This window comes from Carcharhinus amblyrhynchos, chromosome 24, assembly GCF_965287045.1.
Source record: "Carcharhinus amblyrhynchos chromosome 24, sCarAmb.v2.hapA, whole genome shotgun sequence".
NCBI lineage: Eukaryota > Metazoa > Chordata > Chondrichthyes > Carcharhiniformes > Carcharhinidae > Carcharhinus > Carcharhinus amblyrhynchos.
In genome coordinates, this window is record NC_137347.1 from 21,011,706 (window position 1) to 21,026,484 (window position 14,779).

General features: G+C 42.0%; 1 protein-coding gene across 2 annotated transcripts in view; it reads right to left on the minus strand.

Annotated features, from left to right (window-relative positions):
• Positions 1–5,137: 5,137 nt before the first annotated feature.
• LOC145357999 (protein argonaute-1) overlaps positions 5,138–14,779 on the minus strand; it is a 115,169-nt gene continuing 105,527 nt past the window's right edge. For both annotated transcript variants that reach the window (XM_080211668.1, XM_080211669.1), the window contains exon 19: positions 5,138–9,064. In XM_080211668.1, coding sequence (XP_080067794.1) covers positions 8,956–9,064 — 109 coding nt within the window. In that variant the 3' untranslated portion in view covers positions 5,138–8,955. The remainder of the gene's footprint in view (positions 9,065–14,779) is intronic.

The following is a 14,779-nucleotide window of genomic DNA, read 5'->3' on the forward strand; positions in this document are numbered from 1 at the left end:
ACCCACAAATCCCTGCTATCCACTCCCTTTGAATTCTTAAAGCGGTAAACACAAAAAGCCCGCGAAAATGCTTTTAAATAATTTAAACTGTTCTACAAGGTAAGTTCTTACTACACACTAAAAAGCCCGTGAAAATGCTTTAAACTTATTTAAACAGGTTTTAAACAGGTAATTTCTTACCTGACTCTCTGCTCCTTCACTCGCCTGCTCCAGCAAACAAACACATGTGAATAACAAAGTTATTCACATTCTGAGAACAAATTCCAAAAAAGAGTATTTAATAATCAGCCTTTGATAACCACATCAGAACTCATTGCACTTCTGGGCATTTCTTCTAGAAATACCTTGGTGACATTGTGTAGTATCTCAATTAGCACTACTGCTGATCAATCACATCATCCCCATCAGGGTAAATGCACCATCAAAATGGCCCCTTGATTAAGAACAATAATGCATATCTACAGCTATGCCATGTGATAATAGGTTTTGGTTGAGACATAATGGAATGCTAATGTCTAATGTACAAAAATAATACATTAACCTTTACTGGAACGGTCAGCTGCTGAGAAGAAACAGAACGTCTGACCACTGTGGACCGATGATCTAATTTTACAACATATGGTGCAATGCTTTAAACCTTGAATCAAAAATCAGATACTGTACCCGCTGAATAGAGCTCCTCTACATTCATGTGATAAGAGTTTGTCCTTAGCATTCAGAGCAGCTAGTGTTCAACTCTGCAAGATCATTACTTCTTTGGTAGAAATGATTGTTGGATTTGATGGAAATTGAGCTCAAGGTAGCTTGGAAACTGCCAGCGTTGTATACAAATAAAAAAACTTTGAAAAAATAATTAATTAGGTTAAACTAGAGATAAAGTTTGGGCAGAAGTTATAGGCATGATTTATTTCTCCTTATTTCCAGCATTCTCTTGCTGGCAGAAAGCTGAGCTTGGAGGTTCATGTGTACCTACTATAAATATGGTAAAGTGGTACTGTAAATAGCACTCCATTTGAATAGACAGCAACTGGTTCTTCTTAATGCTCGTAGTTCTGTGCAGGGATCAGTATGAGGGCTATTGCTCTTTTTTGTTGCATTACAACAGTGCTTATAGAGTGTATGTAATTGACTTTAAAGTATTTTGGGACATTCTCAGGTTCTAAAAGGCACAATATGAAGTGCATTGCTTTCTTTTGAATCTTCACCAATGATCAAAACCAGGTGTAAGGCTCAGTTTCAGTCTCTTGGGGTGCTATGAAAGATATGCACACAAAATTGAGGTGGTGGGATGGTTAGGCATTCCTTCTTATGCTTTATTATCATAACAGAACTGGGTCTGTTCCTATTTCAGGTAAATGCTTTACTCTGATCCAAGAATAAACCCAGGAAGCCTGTCAATGGAAATGAGACAAAGATCAGATGAGATGGATCTCCACCCTTTACCTGATCCTTGTGCCCAGGAAACACACACCTTGGATGCAAATACCACTGATATCAATTCCTGGATATTAAAAATCCAAATGTTCCTATCCACATTTATTAACTTTTCCATTATAAGTTCCTATGTCAATGTAAACTTATCAAGCTGTAGTTACATTCATGCCACACAAATGCCAGGCAATGATCATCATCAATAAGAGACACTCTAACCACTGCCCTTTGACATTCAATGGTGTAACCATCACTGAATCCTCCACTGTCAACATCCTTGAGGTTACCATTAACCAGAAACTCAGCTGGACTCATAAACACAATGACTACAAGAGCAGGTCAGAGGCTAGGAATAGTGCGGCGAGTAACTCACCTCCTGACTCCCCAAAGCCTATCCACCAACTACAAGGCACAAGTCAGGAGTGTGATGGAATATTCCCCACTTGCTTGGATGCCACTCCAATAACACTCGAAGCTTTGACACCATCCAGGACAAAGCAGCCCGCTTGAATAGCACATCTACAAACATTCAATCCCTCCACCACTGATGCTCAGTAGCAGTGTGTATGATCTACAAGATGCACTGCAGCAATTCAGCAAAGATCTTTAGACACCACTTCCAAATCCACGACCATTTCCATCTAGGAGGACAGCAGTTAAATGGGAACACCACTATCTGCAAGTTCCCCTCCAAACCACTCACCATCCTGACTTGGAAATATATCACCGTTCCTTTACAGTTGTTGGGTCAAAATCCTGGAATTCCCTTCCTAATTGCATTGTGGGTCTGCCCACAGCACATGGACTGCAGCGATTCAAGAAAGCAGCTCACCATCACCTTCTCAAGGGCAACTAGGGATGGCACTAAATCTTGGCTAGCCAACAATGCCCATGTCCCATGAATTAAAAAAAACACTCCCACCAATGGTGACAATCTGATACAATTCACATATCTCTTAGCTCTTCAGCTCATATAGCAGAGAAATCTGTATGTTGCAAACAACTCTATTTCCCAAACTGACCTAATTTTTGCTTGTTAGCTCTAGAAGTATTATTTGTGTTGGATGCATGATCTTAAATTAGGGATTGAATTATTGTGTACTCAAGTCAATGATACTCAATGGTTTAACCTCACTGCTCTTAAAAAGGAGACTTGGCCAAAACTTGGCATGTTTTTAAATTCAGCTTGTAAAACCAAGTTATGCCACTGGCTATGCAGCATGTATTCAGGAAAAAGCAGGGCTCTGCACATGAATGAACAGAGCTCCATGCAGCAGCTTCATACTGACACTATATATCCAAGAATAATGCCAGTTTCTCCAAGCTGACCTTAGAACCATTCTACTAAATCTCATCTGCACCCTCTAAAGGACTCATATCCTTCCTGAAGGAAGGATATGCCTCAGGGATCTGTTTTGGGGCCACTGCTGTTTGTAATTTTTATTAATGATCTGGATGAGGGTATAGTTGGGTGGATTAGTAAGTTTGCTGATGACACCAAAGTCGGAGGTGTGGTAGATAGTGATGAAGGGTGTCATAGTTTGCAGGAAGACTTAGACAGGTTGCAGAGCTGGGCCGAGAGGTGGCGGATGGAGTTTAATGTGGAGAAGTGTGAGGTAATTCACTTTGGTAGGAATAACAGATGTGTCGAGTATAGGGCTAACGGGAGGACTTTGAATAGTGTGGATGAGCAGAGGGATCTAGGTGTATGTGTACATAGATCCCTGAAAGTTGGGAGTCAAATAGATAAGGTTGTTAAGAAGGCATACGGTGTCTTGGCGTTTATTGGTAGGGGGATTGAATTTAGGAGTCGCAGCGTCACGTTGCAACTGTACACAACTCTGGTGCGGCCGCACTTGGAGTACTGTGTGCAGTTCTGGTCCCCACATTATAGGAAGGATGTGGAGGCTTTGGAGAGGGTGCAGAGGAGGTTTACCAGGATGTTGCCTGGTATGGAGGGGAGGTCCTATGAGGAGAGGCTGAGGGATTTGGGGTTGTTTTCGCTGGAAAGAAGGCGGCTAAGAGGGGATCTTATTGAAACATATAAGATGATTAGAGGTTTAGATAGGGTGGATAGTGATAGCCTTTTTCCTCTGATGGAGAAATCTAGCACGAGGGGGCATGGCTTTAAATTAAGGGGTGGTAGTTATAGGACGGATGTCAGGGGTAGGTTCTTTACCCAGAGGGTGATGAGGGATTGGAATGCCCTGCCTGCTGCAGTTGTAAATGCGCCTAGTTTGGGGGCGTTTAAGAGAACCGTGGATAGGTTTATGGACGAGAAGGGATTGGTTTAGGTTAGTGGGTCATTGTTTTGTAACTGGTCGGCACAACATCGTGGGCCGAAGGGCCTGTTCTGCGCTGTAATGTTCTATGTTCTATGAAGTGTTGGGACTAGGACTAGGTGTACCACAGTTGTTGCTTAATCAGAACTTTATAAAGATTCATTACAACCTCTGTACTCAATACCTCAATTTATGAAGTCCAATATGCTTGTCAATAACTTTCAATATAGCTTGTCATTTTTAAAGATGTACATGGACCCCATTTTTCATTTTTAATGCTTTGAACTGATGAATGGTTTGTCTGTAATAAACACCAAAATATAAAAGCAGCGCACAGAATCAGAAAAGTACGAAGAGATACCTTAGCTTATTTAGGTTATACTGCAGTTAGTGTAAAACCCCAGGGGTTCAGCCTAGCATTTAGCAAAATCTTGAATGCCTTCAAAATTAAGTTTTACATTTTTCAGCATCCAATTTCAATATAGGAATGAAAATATGCCTACTATTCAAGGTAGATACAAGTACCATATCAATAAATTTAAGATACAACTTAAGTATTTAAGTTGGGTCATCAAATACCCAAGCAGCTAACTTCTTTTAAGTTTTTACAGATACAATCCCTTACTGTTATTTGCATAATTGTGATAAATGTGAATTTAATATGTAACTAAATAATTGCTGAGTTCTCTCAATGGTTTAATGAATAAAGCCATTGTGCATAAAAAATTGCAATTAAGATGTCCATCAAATTTACTTTGGTCATGTTGTGGCTGCTTTTTGCTTTCAAGAACATGTGTGAAGGAGGTTACCCTCTAATACCTTAACCTATCAGTCTTGTGGATAAGCTGACAGAGTAAGCAGACACTGTAATTCAATTGGTTGAGGTAATCCATTAAGATGAAAATATTACCAGTGTTACAGTTGTAAAAACTAGACAGTCAATTACAATTTTGGAATCATTAAGAAGCATTTTCATTGTATAAATTTAACTAGGGAACTTTACAGCATAGTTCTGATCAAGCAGTTCCATTTTGCTCTATATTGCAAGTCTGCATAAGGTGCAGGATTTTGGTTGGCGTTTTAGATTTATCAGTAAATTTATGCTAGTGCTATCCTGAATTATTTCACATTGAGTGACACCTTTGTTACATTCATTGCAGTATATTTTAGATCAAGTGAAATTGCATGCAAGTATTGATGCTACTGAGAAAATAGTTCTTCAATACAGTTTCTACAAACTGTCAGATTTCAAAACTTAAATGTTTCTTGAACATCTTACATAATTGGTTTTACAGATTGTTTTTAAGTTGCCCTTTTCCATTTGGGCAAACCTATGCATCTTATTTCAACTTCTTTTCTGTCCTTTTCAGTAAAATGAATGCCAATTCTAGGATGCTCTGAATAAAATTACTTTGAGAAGTTGCTTCAAATCAGTTTTTATTTCTTAAAAACACTTGTGCAGCAAGGAAAAGGAACATAGAAAATTATAAATAGAGTTAACTTCAGTATATTGGTTCAGTGTAAGAAAATAAACCACTCTGCCTCAGTAAATACTTGAGCATAACTCTCAGCGCCAAGACAATGGTCATAGCTGACTACTTTTTTTAAAAACAGGAAATAGCCAACGTAGCCTGGGGCTCAGCTTCTACTTTCCCAGGACAATCAGATGGTATGATTGACGAATTATCAGCTGACTGTATGGTGAGAACCTGATGTACTGATCACCTCATGCCCTCAGTTAATACTGCCAAATTGTAGATGTTTCCAATATCATTCAACTTGTTATAAAAACAAATTCCCATTATTCTTCCCTCTCTCCAATTTTGAACCACTCCAGTAAAGACACTTCCACAAGTCCACGTTGACCCTTCAGGTTATTTATTTGAGAAGGGTACCATAGCCAAACTTGATCTTGTTGCCCATACCCCATACATTTTGAGCAAGTATTGGTAGTGACCAGAAACAAGCATCTCAGTCAACATTCTCCTCCCTAATTCAATGCTACTATAGTACCCACTCAAGATTGGCCACTTCAACACAGACCAGAGATTGAATCTGGAATTCAGCTAGTCACTGGATAATTTATTTGTTATTTGGAAGGTGTAATGTCATTTTTAAATGACACACACAAAAAGAGGAAAGGTCTTCATTATCGGAACTGGCTGAAGAGCTGAGGTTTAAAGGAAAAGGTGTCCAGTCAATGACCTTTTGTAAATTGTTATTACATCTTGTTATTCCACAATTTATGACAACATAGAGAAATAATATTGTGCGCTTTTAACGCCAATTTGTTTCTTTTCCTTTTGTACATAATTCTGTAACAGAGGGAATATTAGTGAGGAGCTCCAGGCTTTGCAAGTGTCTATCTTCAATAGATAACTGGGGATAATGCAAAGTAGCCCAGTCTGATTTTCTTCAATTTTCCCCTTCCTATGTAGTCAAGCTAAAAATCAGGTAGGCACATAAAAACAACATCCTGTGACACCTAGGTCACCATTTCTAGTATGTTACATTTTTGTACATTTTACACAAAAGTGATTGTAAACAAAGTTTACAGTATTATTAAGCACATTAGACATCATGCTTCTACTGCAGAGGCGGTTGATGATCTTTATCTGCTGTCACATTCTGCTCAAGGTTAAAACTACTGTCAATCCCAAATCAGTCGTCTTCTATTGGTTCACACTATAGGAAATCAACTCTTAATGGTTTCCTATCTATTTATGTATTGGTTACCAACTAGTTCTTGCACTATCAGAATAGACTGAATTGGAGTTCATTGTCAAATTTTGCTGGGTGTAGGAGCTGCCAAACAAGGTGGAGAAAACAGACACACTAAGTAGCATGATGAATTTCATTCATAGCTCCATTATATCCCAGTGCAAGAGACAGAGTAGGTTGAGGTGGTGTGGCTTGTGATCTTCCAGTGGTTGCCAATTTTAAATGTGCACCTATTTGTAAGGCAAAGCAATTAATTTTGGTGCTGTTGTTTCTAATAGGCTTCTAAAAAGTAAATGTTACAAAATGCTCCCATGGCAGCCATTGGCCAAGGCAGGCTGTAACGCTACCAAACAGGCTGGATGATTGTATGTTAAATTTTTAGATTGTATGAGTTATTTATTTTCCGTAGGGATAGGGCAAATCAGCCAGGATCTTATTCTTAATTGCTGTGGAGTGATTTCAGCTACAAAGTGAATTTGAACAAAGAATAGATTTGTGCATGGTTCTAATGCCTTCAGTATTTGAACAGCTAGTCAATGCTCACTTTCTTCATTCAGATATGAATAAAATACAAATATATGCATGAAATACAAAAGGACAGCCTGCCCCTCTGGACCATGTCCCAATGAGTCATCACCTTAAGAGGAGGGATGAAGATTGAAGAGGGAATGAGGTAAGTAAAAAAAAAACAAGCCAAGTAAAAATCCTGGGCTGTCAAATGCTCCTTAATGCCTTGGTAGTGGTTTCCTCCCACTGATTACATTTGCATCATATTTTGATTGCAGATGTATTTTCTCTGTCCATTTGTAGTGCTTTATGTATCATTAACATGAAATTGTTGACAGATTTGTCAATTGGATTGTGCTTGTTTATTATTTTATTCCAGTGCAAAATGGTGAATATAAAATTATGCAGACTAACCATCCCATTTATATTAAAATCTACATGTAGGACTTGGTTGGTGCGGTAAGGTAGAACATTCCACTTTTACATCTGAGACTTGGGTTCAGCTGTAAGTTTTGGCCAGTTGCAACTTAGTGTCATATACAAGTCATAGCACAAACTGGCCACAATTCTATTTGGCAGTTCCACTGTCATGTTGATTTAAGAAATGCAAATGAAACCTGTAGAGGTGGGGAACATTCCCTGAGGCTGAGGTTCATTCACACAATCAGGGAACAACGTAGGAAACTTTTACAGTGCATCTTGCTCATGTGATATCTGCCCAGAGGGTGATATGGGTGGTTGCAAAATTATCCAGAAAATCTTCAATTTACTAGCACTGAAATTTCTCAGCTGGAGTACAAAATCACCTTTTCTTTAAAAAAGTACTGGGTATGGCAAGAGGAAGCAAGGAGGCTTTCAACTCCAACCAAGGGCCAAGACAAAGCATTAAAAAAAACTATAACAAGCACAGCTTTTGTTCAGTTTACAGGAAAATCAGAAAAAATGCTCAATCTTTAATGCCCTTTAAAAAGATACAAAACTAACCTTTTCATTCATCTACATCTATTTCCAAAGTAGCTTCAACGGGGAATTAGTGGGAGTTCCGCTAGTGTGCAATTCTTTTGCTGGATAGCTCAAGGTTGTTCAAAGAATAGCAACTCTTAAAAGACCCCAGTTTTGCTTTATTAATTCAGCTTTCTGCTAAAACTGATAATCTCTAATCTACTTGTTTATTTGCTGCCATTTTCAGCCCCTTTTGTAGGAAGAGGGCTGAGCAGGAGTGGCTTACAATATCAGTAAAAATGAAATGCAGCCATCACAATGTTTTAAGGTTCTTATCGCGACATTTTAAAAAAATAATTTACAAGCGATCCATTCTTTCCTGCCTCACATCCAGTATTTCTACTCCCCCCCATAAATGCATAATGACTTTCAAAATCCAGAGTTTGGGAAGCGGCCACATGATAACACAACGTTCTGCACTTGTCAAAATGAAACTCAAAAAGAACAATAAAGAGTGAGACATCGTAAAGAACATAAACAGGTTGAGAACTATTGATATGTTTTCTTGCCAATTTAGGCATATACACGAAAAGAAATTCTAGCAAGTCTAACAGACTTGCAGATTCAAATAATCGTAAGTCCAGGCACTAAATTGAAAAGTTCAGCTTTTGGACCTATGGGACTTTCAACCCTCAAAAGGTGTCCTTTGAAGTAATTGCTTATCAACCATTTTCTTTTAGCCATGTGTCTCGAAAAACTAACAGGAGTTGGCAGTGGTGAACGTTTGCATTTTACATTAAAAAGTTATCAATATATTGCATAAATACGTGTAAAAAATAAAACTTGAATGTGAATCCGGTTTTCTTCATGTAGAATAGCTTGACCTCTTCTATAATTTGTTTGATCAGACTTTCCCAGTCCATATGTAATTCATTGAAAGCTATTCATTGTAAAATATATGTTGACCCCTTCCAACCTCCAAGACATGTCAGTGGAAGATGCTTGAATGTTCTTGTATGGCTGCTTTTGGTCCAGAAGGCTGGCAGGTTGAGGTGGTTGAGCTATCACACAATTAAGCGAAGTACATTGTGCGTAAGGTGTCCTGGTGAACCTGCACAGCTTTAGCAAGTGCTTGGGGATCCCGCCCATTACTTTGTCCAGAGATGTGGCTGCCTTCTCCACTGTAAACAAAATAAGAAAAAAAAATCAAAATTCTCCATTACTTACCCACTCTATAAACCTATTGCACATTAGGATGTCAGCATTTTGTTTGAACATAAAGAATCAACAGCGGGAATGGTTAAATGAAATGGTTAAAAAGAGGCTAGTTAAGGCCAGGGCACTTAATCCTGTAAGAAACAGCTAGATAACTGATGTAACAGGAAGATGATATTTTGAAAGAATAAGATCAAACGGTCAAAGGATGCTTTTTGAGAAAATTTATCTCAAATACCCCTGGAAAACATTTCCCTAAGATGCTTAGCAATGCACTGTCAAACTTTCAACTGCTTCAGGCTCAATTTGCCAAAATAACAGAGTTGTTGATTGCTCAACTATTTCTTCATCATCTCTGAAGTGTTCATTCCCAGCAAAACTATCCTTACTATTCCTTGGAAACAGGTCCCTTCTTCTTTTCAATCAGTCTGAATGACACAAGGAAGAACTGGCACACAACTAGTTCAGTTATCTGTTGGTTACTGGCTTAAAACAGAATCATCTGTTGAAATCACCCATTCCTCTTGTGGGCAAAACTATCAGCCCAAACTGCAGTTAAGTAGCAAACATTCAGTACTACATAAGTGGCAGCAGTGAACATCTCCAATGAGAGAGAATTTAGCCATCTCCCCATGAAGTTCAAAGGCATTACCATTCCCGAAACTGCTGCCTTTAACATCCAGATGGTTACCATTGACAGAAATGTAACATGATCAGCCATATCAATACAACGCTATAACAGCAGATCAGATACAGGGAGATATGCAGCATGTAACACACCATCTGGTTCCCTAAAGTCTGTCTAACATCTACAAGGCTTAAGTTATGAGTATGTTGGAATACTTGCATGGAGTGTGGAGCTCCAACAACATTCAAGAAGATCCTCACCTTTCAAGTCAAAGCAACCAACTTCATGGGCAACTCATTCACCACTTAAATATTAATTCCTTCAGTGTCAGCAGTGTTCACCATCTACAAGATGCATTGCTGCTACTCACCAAGACTCCTTCAACCGCACCGTCCAAATCTGCGATCTCTAACAAGGACAACAACAAGGGTAGCAGGTGCATGGGAACACCATCACCTGCAAATTCCTCTCCAAGGTGCACATCATCCTGACTTGGAACTAAATCAGCGCTTCTTATTGTTACTGAGTCAAAATCCTGGAGCTCCCCAACAATACTGCGGGTAGTACCTACATAACATAAACCTGAAGCAATTTAAGAAGGCAATTTACCAGCTCTTCCTCAAGGTGAACTGGGAATTGGCCAGAAATGCTCACATACTATAAATTAATAAAAATACTTCCTTTCCTCTTGCTACTTCTTCTCCGGAGCAGTGTGCCTGGTGGCCTTGGTGAGTGTTGGATTTACTTTAAAACGCTATTTGTCTGCATTTCCGGTTCGCGGGGTTTCTGTAAGTGCTTTTTACTTCTGTACCGGAAGTTAGGCGAGGGGCGAGTTGGGAAGGGAGAGCGGGGGGTATAAAAAGAAGGCAATGATAGACAGCGGGCAGCGGAGTGAGAGGTATAAGGGCTTTGGCTCGCTGGGCTTAGGCGAGAGCAGGCTTAGACGAGGTGAGTTGCAGTTTCTATCTTTCCCGTGTTGCATTTCGGCACACACAAACCCAAGTGAGGTTGGGACGTGGCAGGGGCTATGAGGAGGAGCGTTAGCTGTGTTAGGTGCCACATGTGGGAGTTCTTGGAGGCATCACGTCTCCCGAAGGCCCACATCTGCGTCAAGTGTTTACAGCTGCAGCGCTTGAGGGCCTGGGCCAGGCAACTAGAGGTGCGTTTAGAGGATGCGTTTCTGGTCAGGGAGAATGAGGAGTTAGTGGCTAGGGACCATGAACAAGTGGAGGTCCCAGGGGCTGAGGAACAGGATGGGTGGACAACTGTAAAGAGGAAGAAGAGGAAGAGTCCTGGTCCAAAGACCACCCCAGTGGCCCCCCAAAAGGCATCGACAGGGGTACAAAAGGAAAGACAGGAGGGTCAGAATGACTCAGAGAATGAAGGGGGCTGGCAATGTGATAGTGGTGGGGGATGGGAGGGTCAAAGGAACTGACAGGAGGTTCTGTGGGCAGAAGCGTGACTCCAGGATGGTAGTTTGCCTCCCTGGAGCAGGGGTACAGGACATATCGGAGAGGATAGAGGGAATTTTGAAAGGGGAGGGGACCCAGGCAGAAGTAATAATACACGTAGGGGAGAGGGACATAGGAAGGCAGAGTAGGGCAGATGTACGCAGGCAATTTAGGGAGTTGGGGTCCAAACTGAAGAGCAGGACCTCCAGGGTGGCATTCTCTGGGCTGCTGCCTAGTACAAGCAGGGCTAGGAATAACAAGATCATGCAGCTGAATGCATGGCTGAGGGATTGGTGCAAGGTAGAGGGCTTTACTTTTGTAGACCACTGGGAAGTATTTGTGAGAGAAGGGCAACTGTACAGGAGGGATGGGGAAAATTTGAATGGGAGAGGGACAAATGTCTTAGCAGGGAGATTAGCTGGAGTGTTTAGGCAGGGTTTAAATAGGGAGGGGGGTGGGGATGAGACTGATAGCTCATTAGACACTGGGGTCGGGAGTGAGTTGGGTGATAGGGTAGGTTTGGGTGAAAGGAAAATTATCAGGGGGAAGGAGGTTCTGAGTGGCCCTGGTGGGTTGGACTGCGTCTGTTTCAATGTGAGGAGTGTGATGGGTAAAACAGATGAGCTTAGGGCCTTGATGTTTGTGAGGAAGTTAGATGTGGTGGCAGTAATGGAGACGTGGTTAAAAGAAGGGCAGGACTGGCAGCTGAATGTTCCTGGGTATAAGTGTTTTAGGTGTGACAGAGGAGGGTTGAAGAGAGGTGGTGGGGTGGCGCTGTTAGTAAAGGAGCACATCACAGCAGTGCAGAGGGAGGATAATACGGAGGAGTTAGGGATCAAGTCGCTGTGGGCGGAGTTGAGGAATAAAAAGGGAGAGATTACGATGCTAGGGGTATACTATAGGCCACCCAACAGCCCGAGATCAGTGGAGGAAGGTATTTGCAGAGGCATTTTAGATAGGTGCAGAAAGAATAAGGTGGTTGTAGTGGGTGACTTTAATCTTCCTGGAGTGGATTGGAAGGTTCCTAGAGCTGGGGGTATGGATGGGGAGGAGTTTGTAAAATGTGTGTTGGAAGGGTCCTTGGAGCAGTACGTAACTAGCCCGACTAGGGAGGGGGCTATACTGGATTTAGTGTTGGGAAATGAGCTGGGGCAGGTGGTTGAGGTTGAGGTAGGCGAACAGTGACCACAAGTCTGCCTACTTTAGGATAAAAATGGAAAGGGATGAGTGCCGTCCGAAGGGTAGGGTGCTGAACTGGGGGAAGGCGAGCTATAGCCGGATTAGGAGGGAGCTGAAGGACACTGATTGGGAGGGGTTGTTAGCTGGCAAGTCCACAGTTGGTAAGTGGGAGGCTTTCAAGGGCAAACTGATAATGTTGCAGGAAAGGCATGTGCCGGCAAAGAGGAAGGATGGGAAAGGCAGGATTAGAGAGCCGTGGATTACAGGGGGTATCGAAGACTTGGTCAGGAAGAAGAGGGAGGCATATGTTAGGTCGAAACAACTGGGAATGGAGAGTGCGCTGGAGGAATATAGAGAGAGTAGGAGGGAGCTTAAAAGGGGAGTTAGAAGGGCGAAAAGAGGGCATGAAATGGCTTTGGCTGATAGGATTAAGGAAAATCCAAAGGCATTTTTACTCTTATATTAGGAGCAAGAGAGTAGTTAGAGGGAAAATTGGTCCTCTTAGGGACAAAGGAGGGGAGCTATGCATCGAGCCTGAGGGAATGGGGGAGATCCTGAATGAATACTTTGCGTCAGTATTCACAAAGGAGGGGGGTTTGGTGTCGTGTAATGTCTTGGAGGGAGCTGTAGATCAGTGGAAGGAAATATCCATTATGAGGGAGGAAGTGCTAGGGTTTTTAGGTAGCATAGAAACGGATAAAGCTCCGGGGCCTGATGATATCTATCCCAGGCTGCTTAGGGAGGTGAGAGATGAAATTGCTGGGCCTCTGACGCAAATCTTTGTCTCTTCTTTGGACACAGATGAGGTCCCAGAGGACTGGAGGGTAGCCAATGTGGTACCGCTGTTTAAAAAGGGTAGTAGGGATAACCCTGGTAATTATAGACCAGTGAGTTTGACATCGGTGGTTGGAAAATTATTGGAAAAAATTCTTAGGGATAGAATGTATGAGCATTTGGAGTGCTGCGATCTGATTAGGAACATGGCTTTGTTCAGGGGAGGTCTTGCCTTATGAATCTGGTAGAATTTTTTGAGGAGGTGACAAAAGCGGTTGACGATGGGCGAGCCGTTGATGTCATCTATATGGATTTCAGTAAGGCGTTTGACAAAGTCCCTCACGGTAGGCTGGTAGAAAAGGTTAAGACACATGGGATACAAGGACAGGTAGCTAGATGGATTGAAGACTGGCTGGGCAATAGGAGACAGAGAGTAGTAGTGGAAGGGTCCTTTTCTGGCTGGAGGTCAGTCACCAGTGGTGTGCCGCAGGGCTCAGTACTGGGACCTCTCCTCTTTGTAGTATATATAAACGACTTGGAAGCGGGCGTACGTGGTGTGATCAGCAAATTTGCAGATGACACCAAGATGGCAGGATTGGCAGATACTGAGGAAGACTGTCAGGTGACACAGCAGGATATGGATAGGTTGGTATATTGGGCAGATAGATGGCAGATGGAATTTAATCCTGACAAATGCGAGGTAATGCATTTTGGAAGGAATAATGCAGGGAGGAGTTACATGATAAAAGGTAGACCGATTAAGAGTACAGAAATACAGAGGGACCTGGGAGTGCAGGTGCACAAGTCCCTGAAGGTGTCAACACAGGTAGAGAAGGTTGTGAAGAAAGCTTACGGAATGCTAGCCTTTATAGGAAGGGGTATAGAGTATAAGAGCTGTCGTCTAATGCTTCAGTTGTACAGAATGTTGGTTAGGCCGCATTTGGAGTACTGCGTCCAGTTTTGGTCACCTTACTACCGGAAGGATGTGGAGACCCTGGAGAGGGTGCAGAGGAGGTTTACCAGGATGTTGCCTGGCATGGAAGGACTGAGTTACGAGGAAAGGTTGGAAAAACTGGGGCTCTTCTCCTTAGAAAGACGGAGATGAAGGGGGGATCTGATAGAGGTGTATAAAATAATGAAGGGAATAGATAGAGTCAACAGTGGTAGGCTTTTCCCTAGATCGGGGACAACTATTACGAGAGGTCATGATCTAAGGGTGAGGGGGGGGAGAAGTACAATTTGGATACTAGAGGAAGGTTTTTCACGCAGAGGGTCGTGGGGGTATGGAACGCGCTACCAAGTAAGGTGGTGGAGGCAGACACATTGGACTTGTTTAAGGTTTACTTAGATAGACACATAAGCGAAACAGGGATGGAGGGTTATAGTAGACAGTATTAAAAAGGGTCAGAGCCTCGGGACGACACTGGAAATGTAGTATTACATGTTAATGTTTTTGTCTCTTTTAATCCACAGGTGTCGGTCCACCTTGTCGTCAAACGAGGGGCATGCACATGGTGGGTCGTGCGTGGGCTGCTCTTGGAGGTTTTGAGAGTGGCCTAGTACTTCGTGTCGCTGTGTGTGCTTAATCCTAGACCAGCAGACGGGCACCACAACAGCTCAGTGACTATCACTGCTAGCTGTGCAGATAC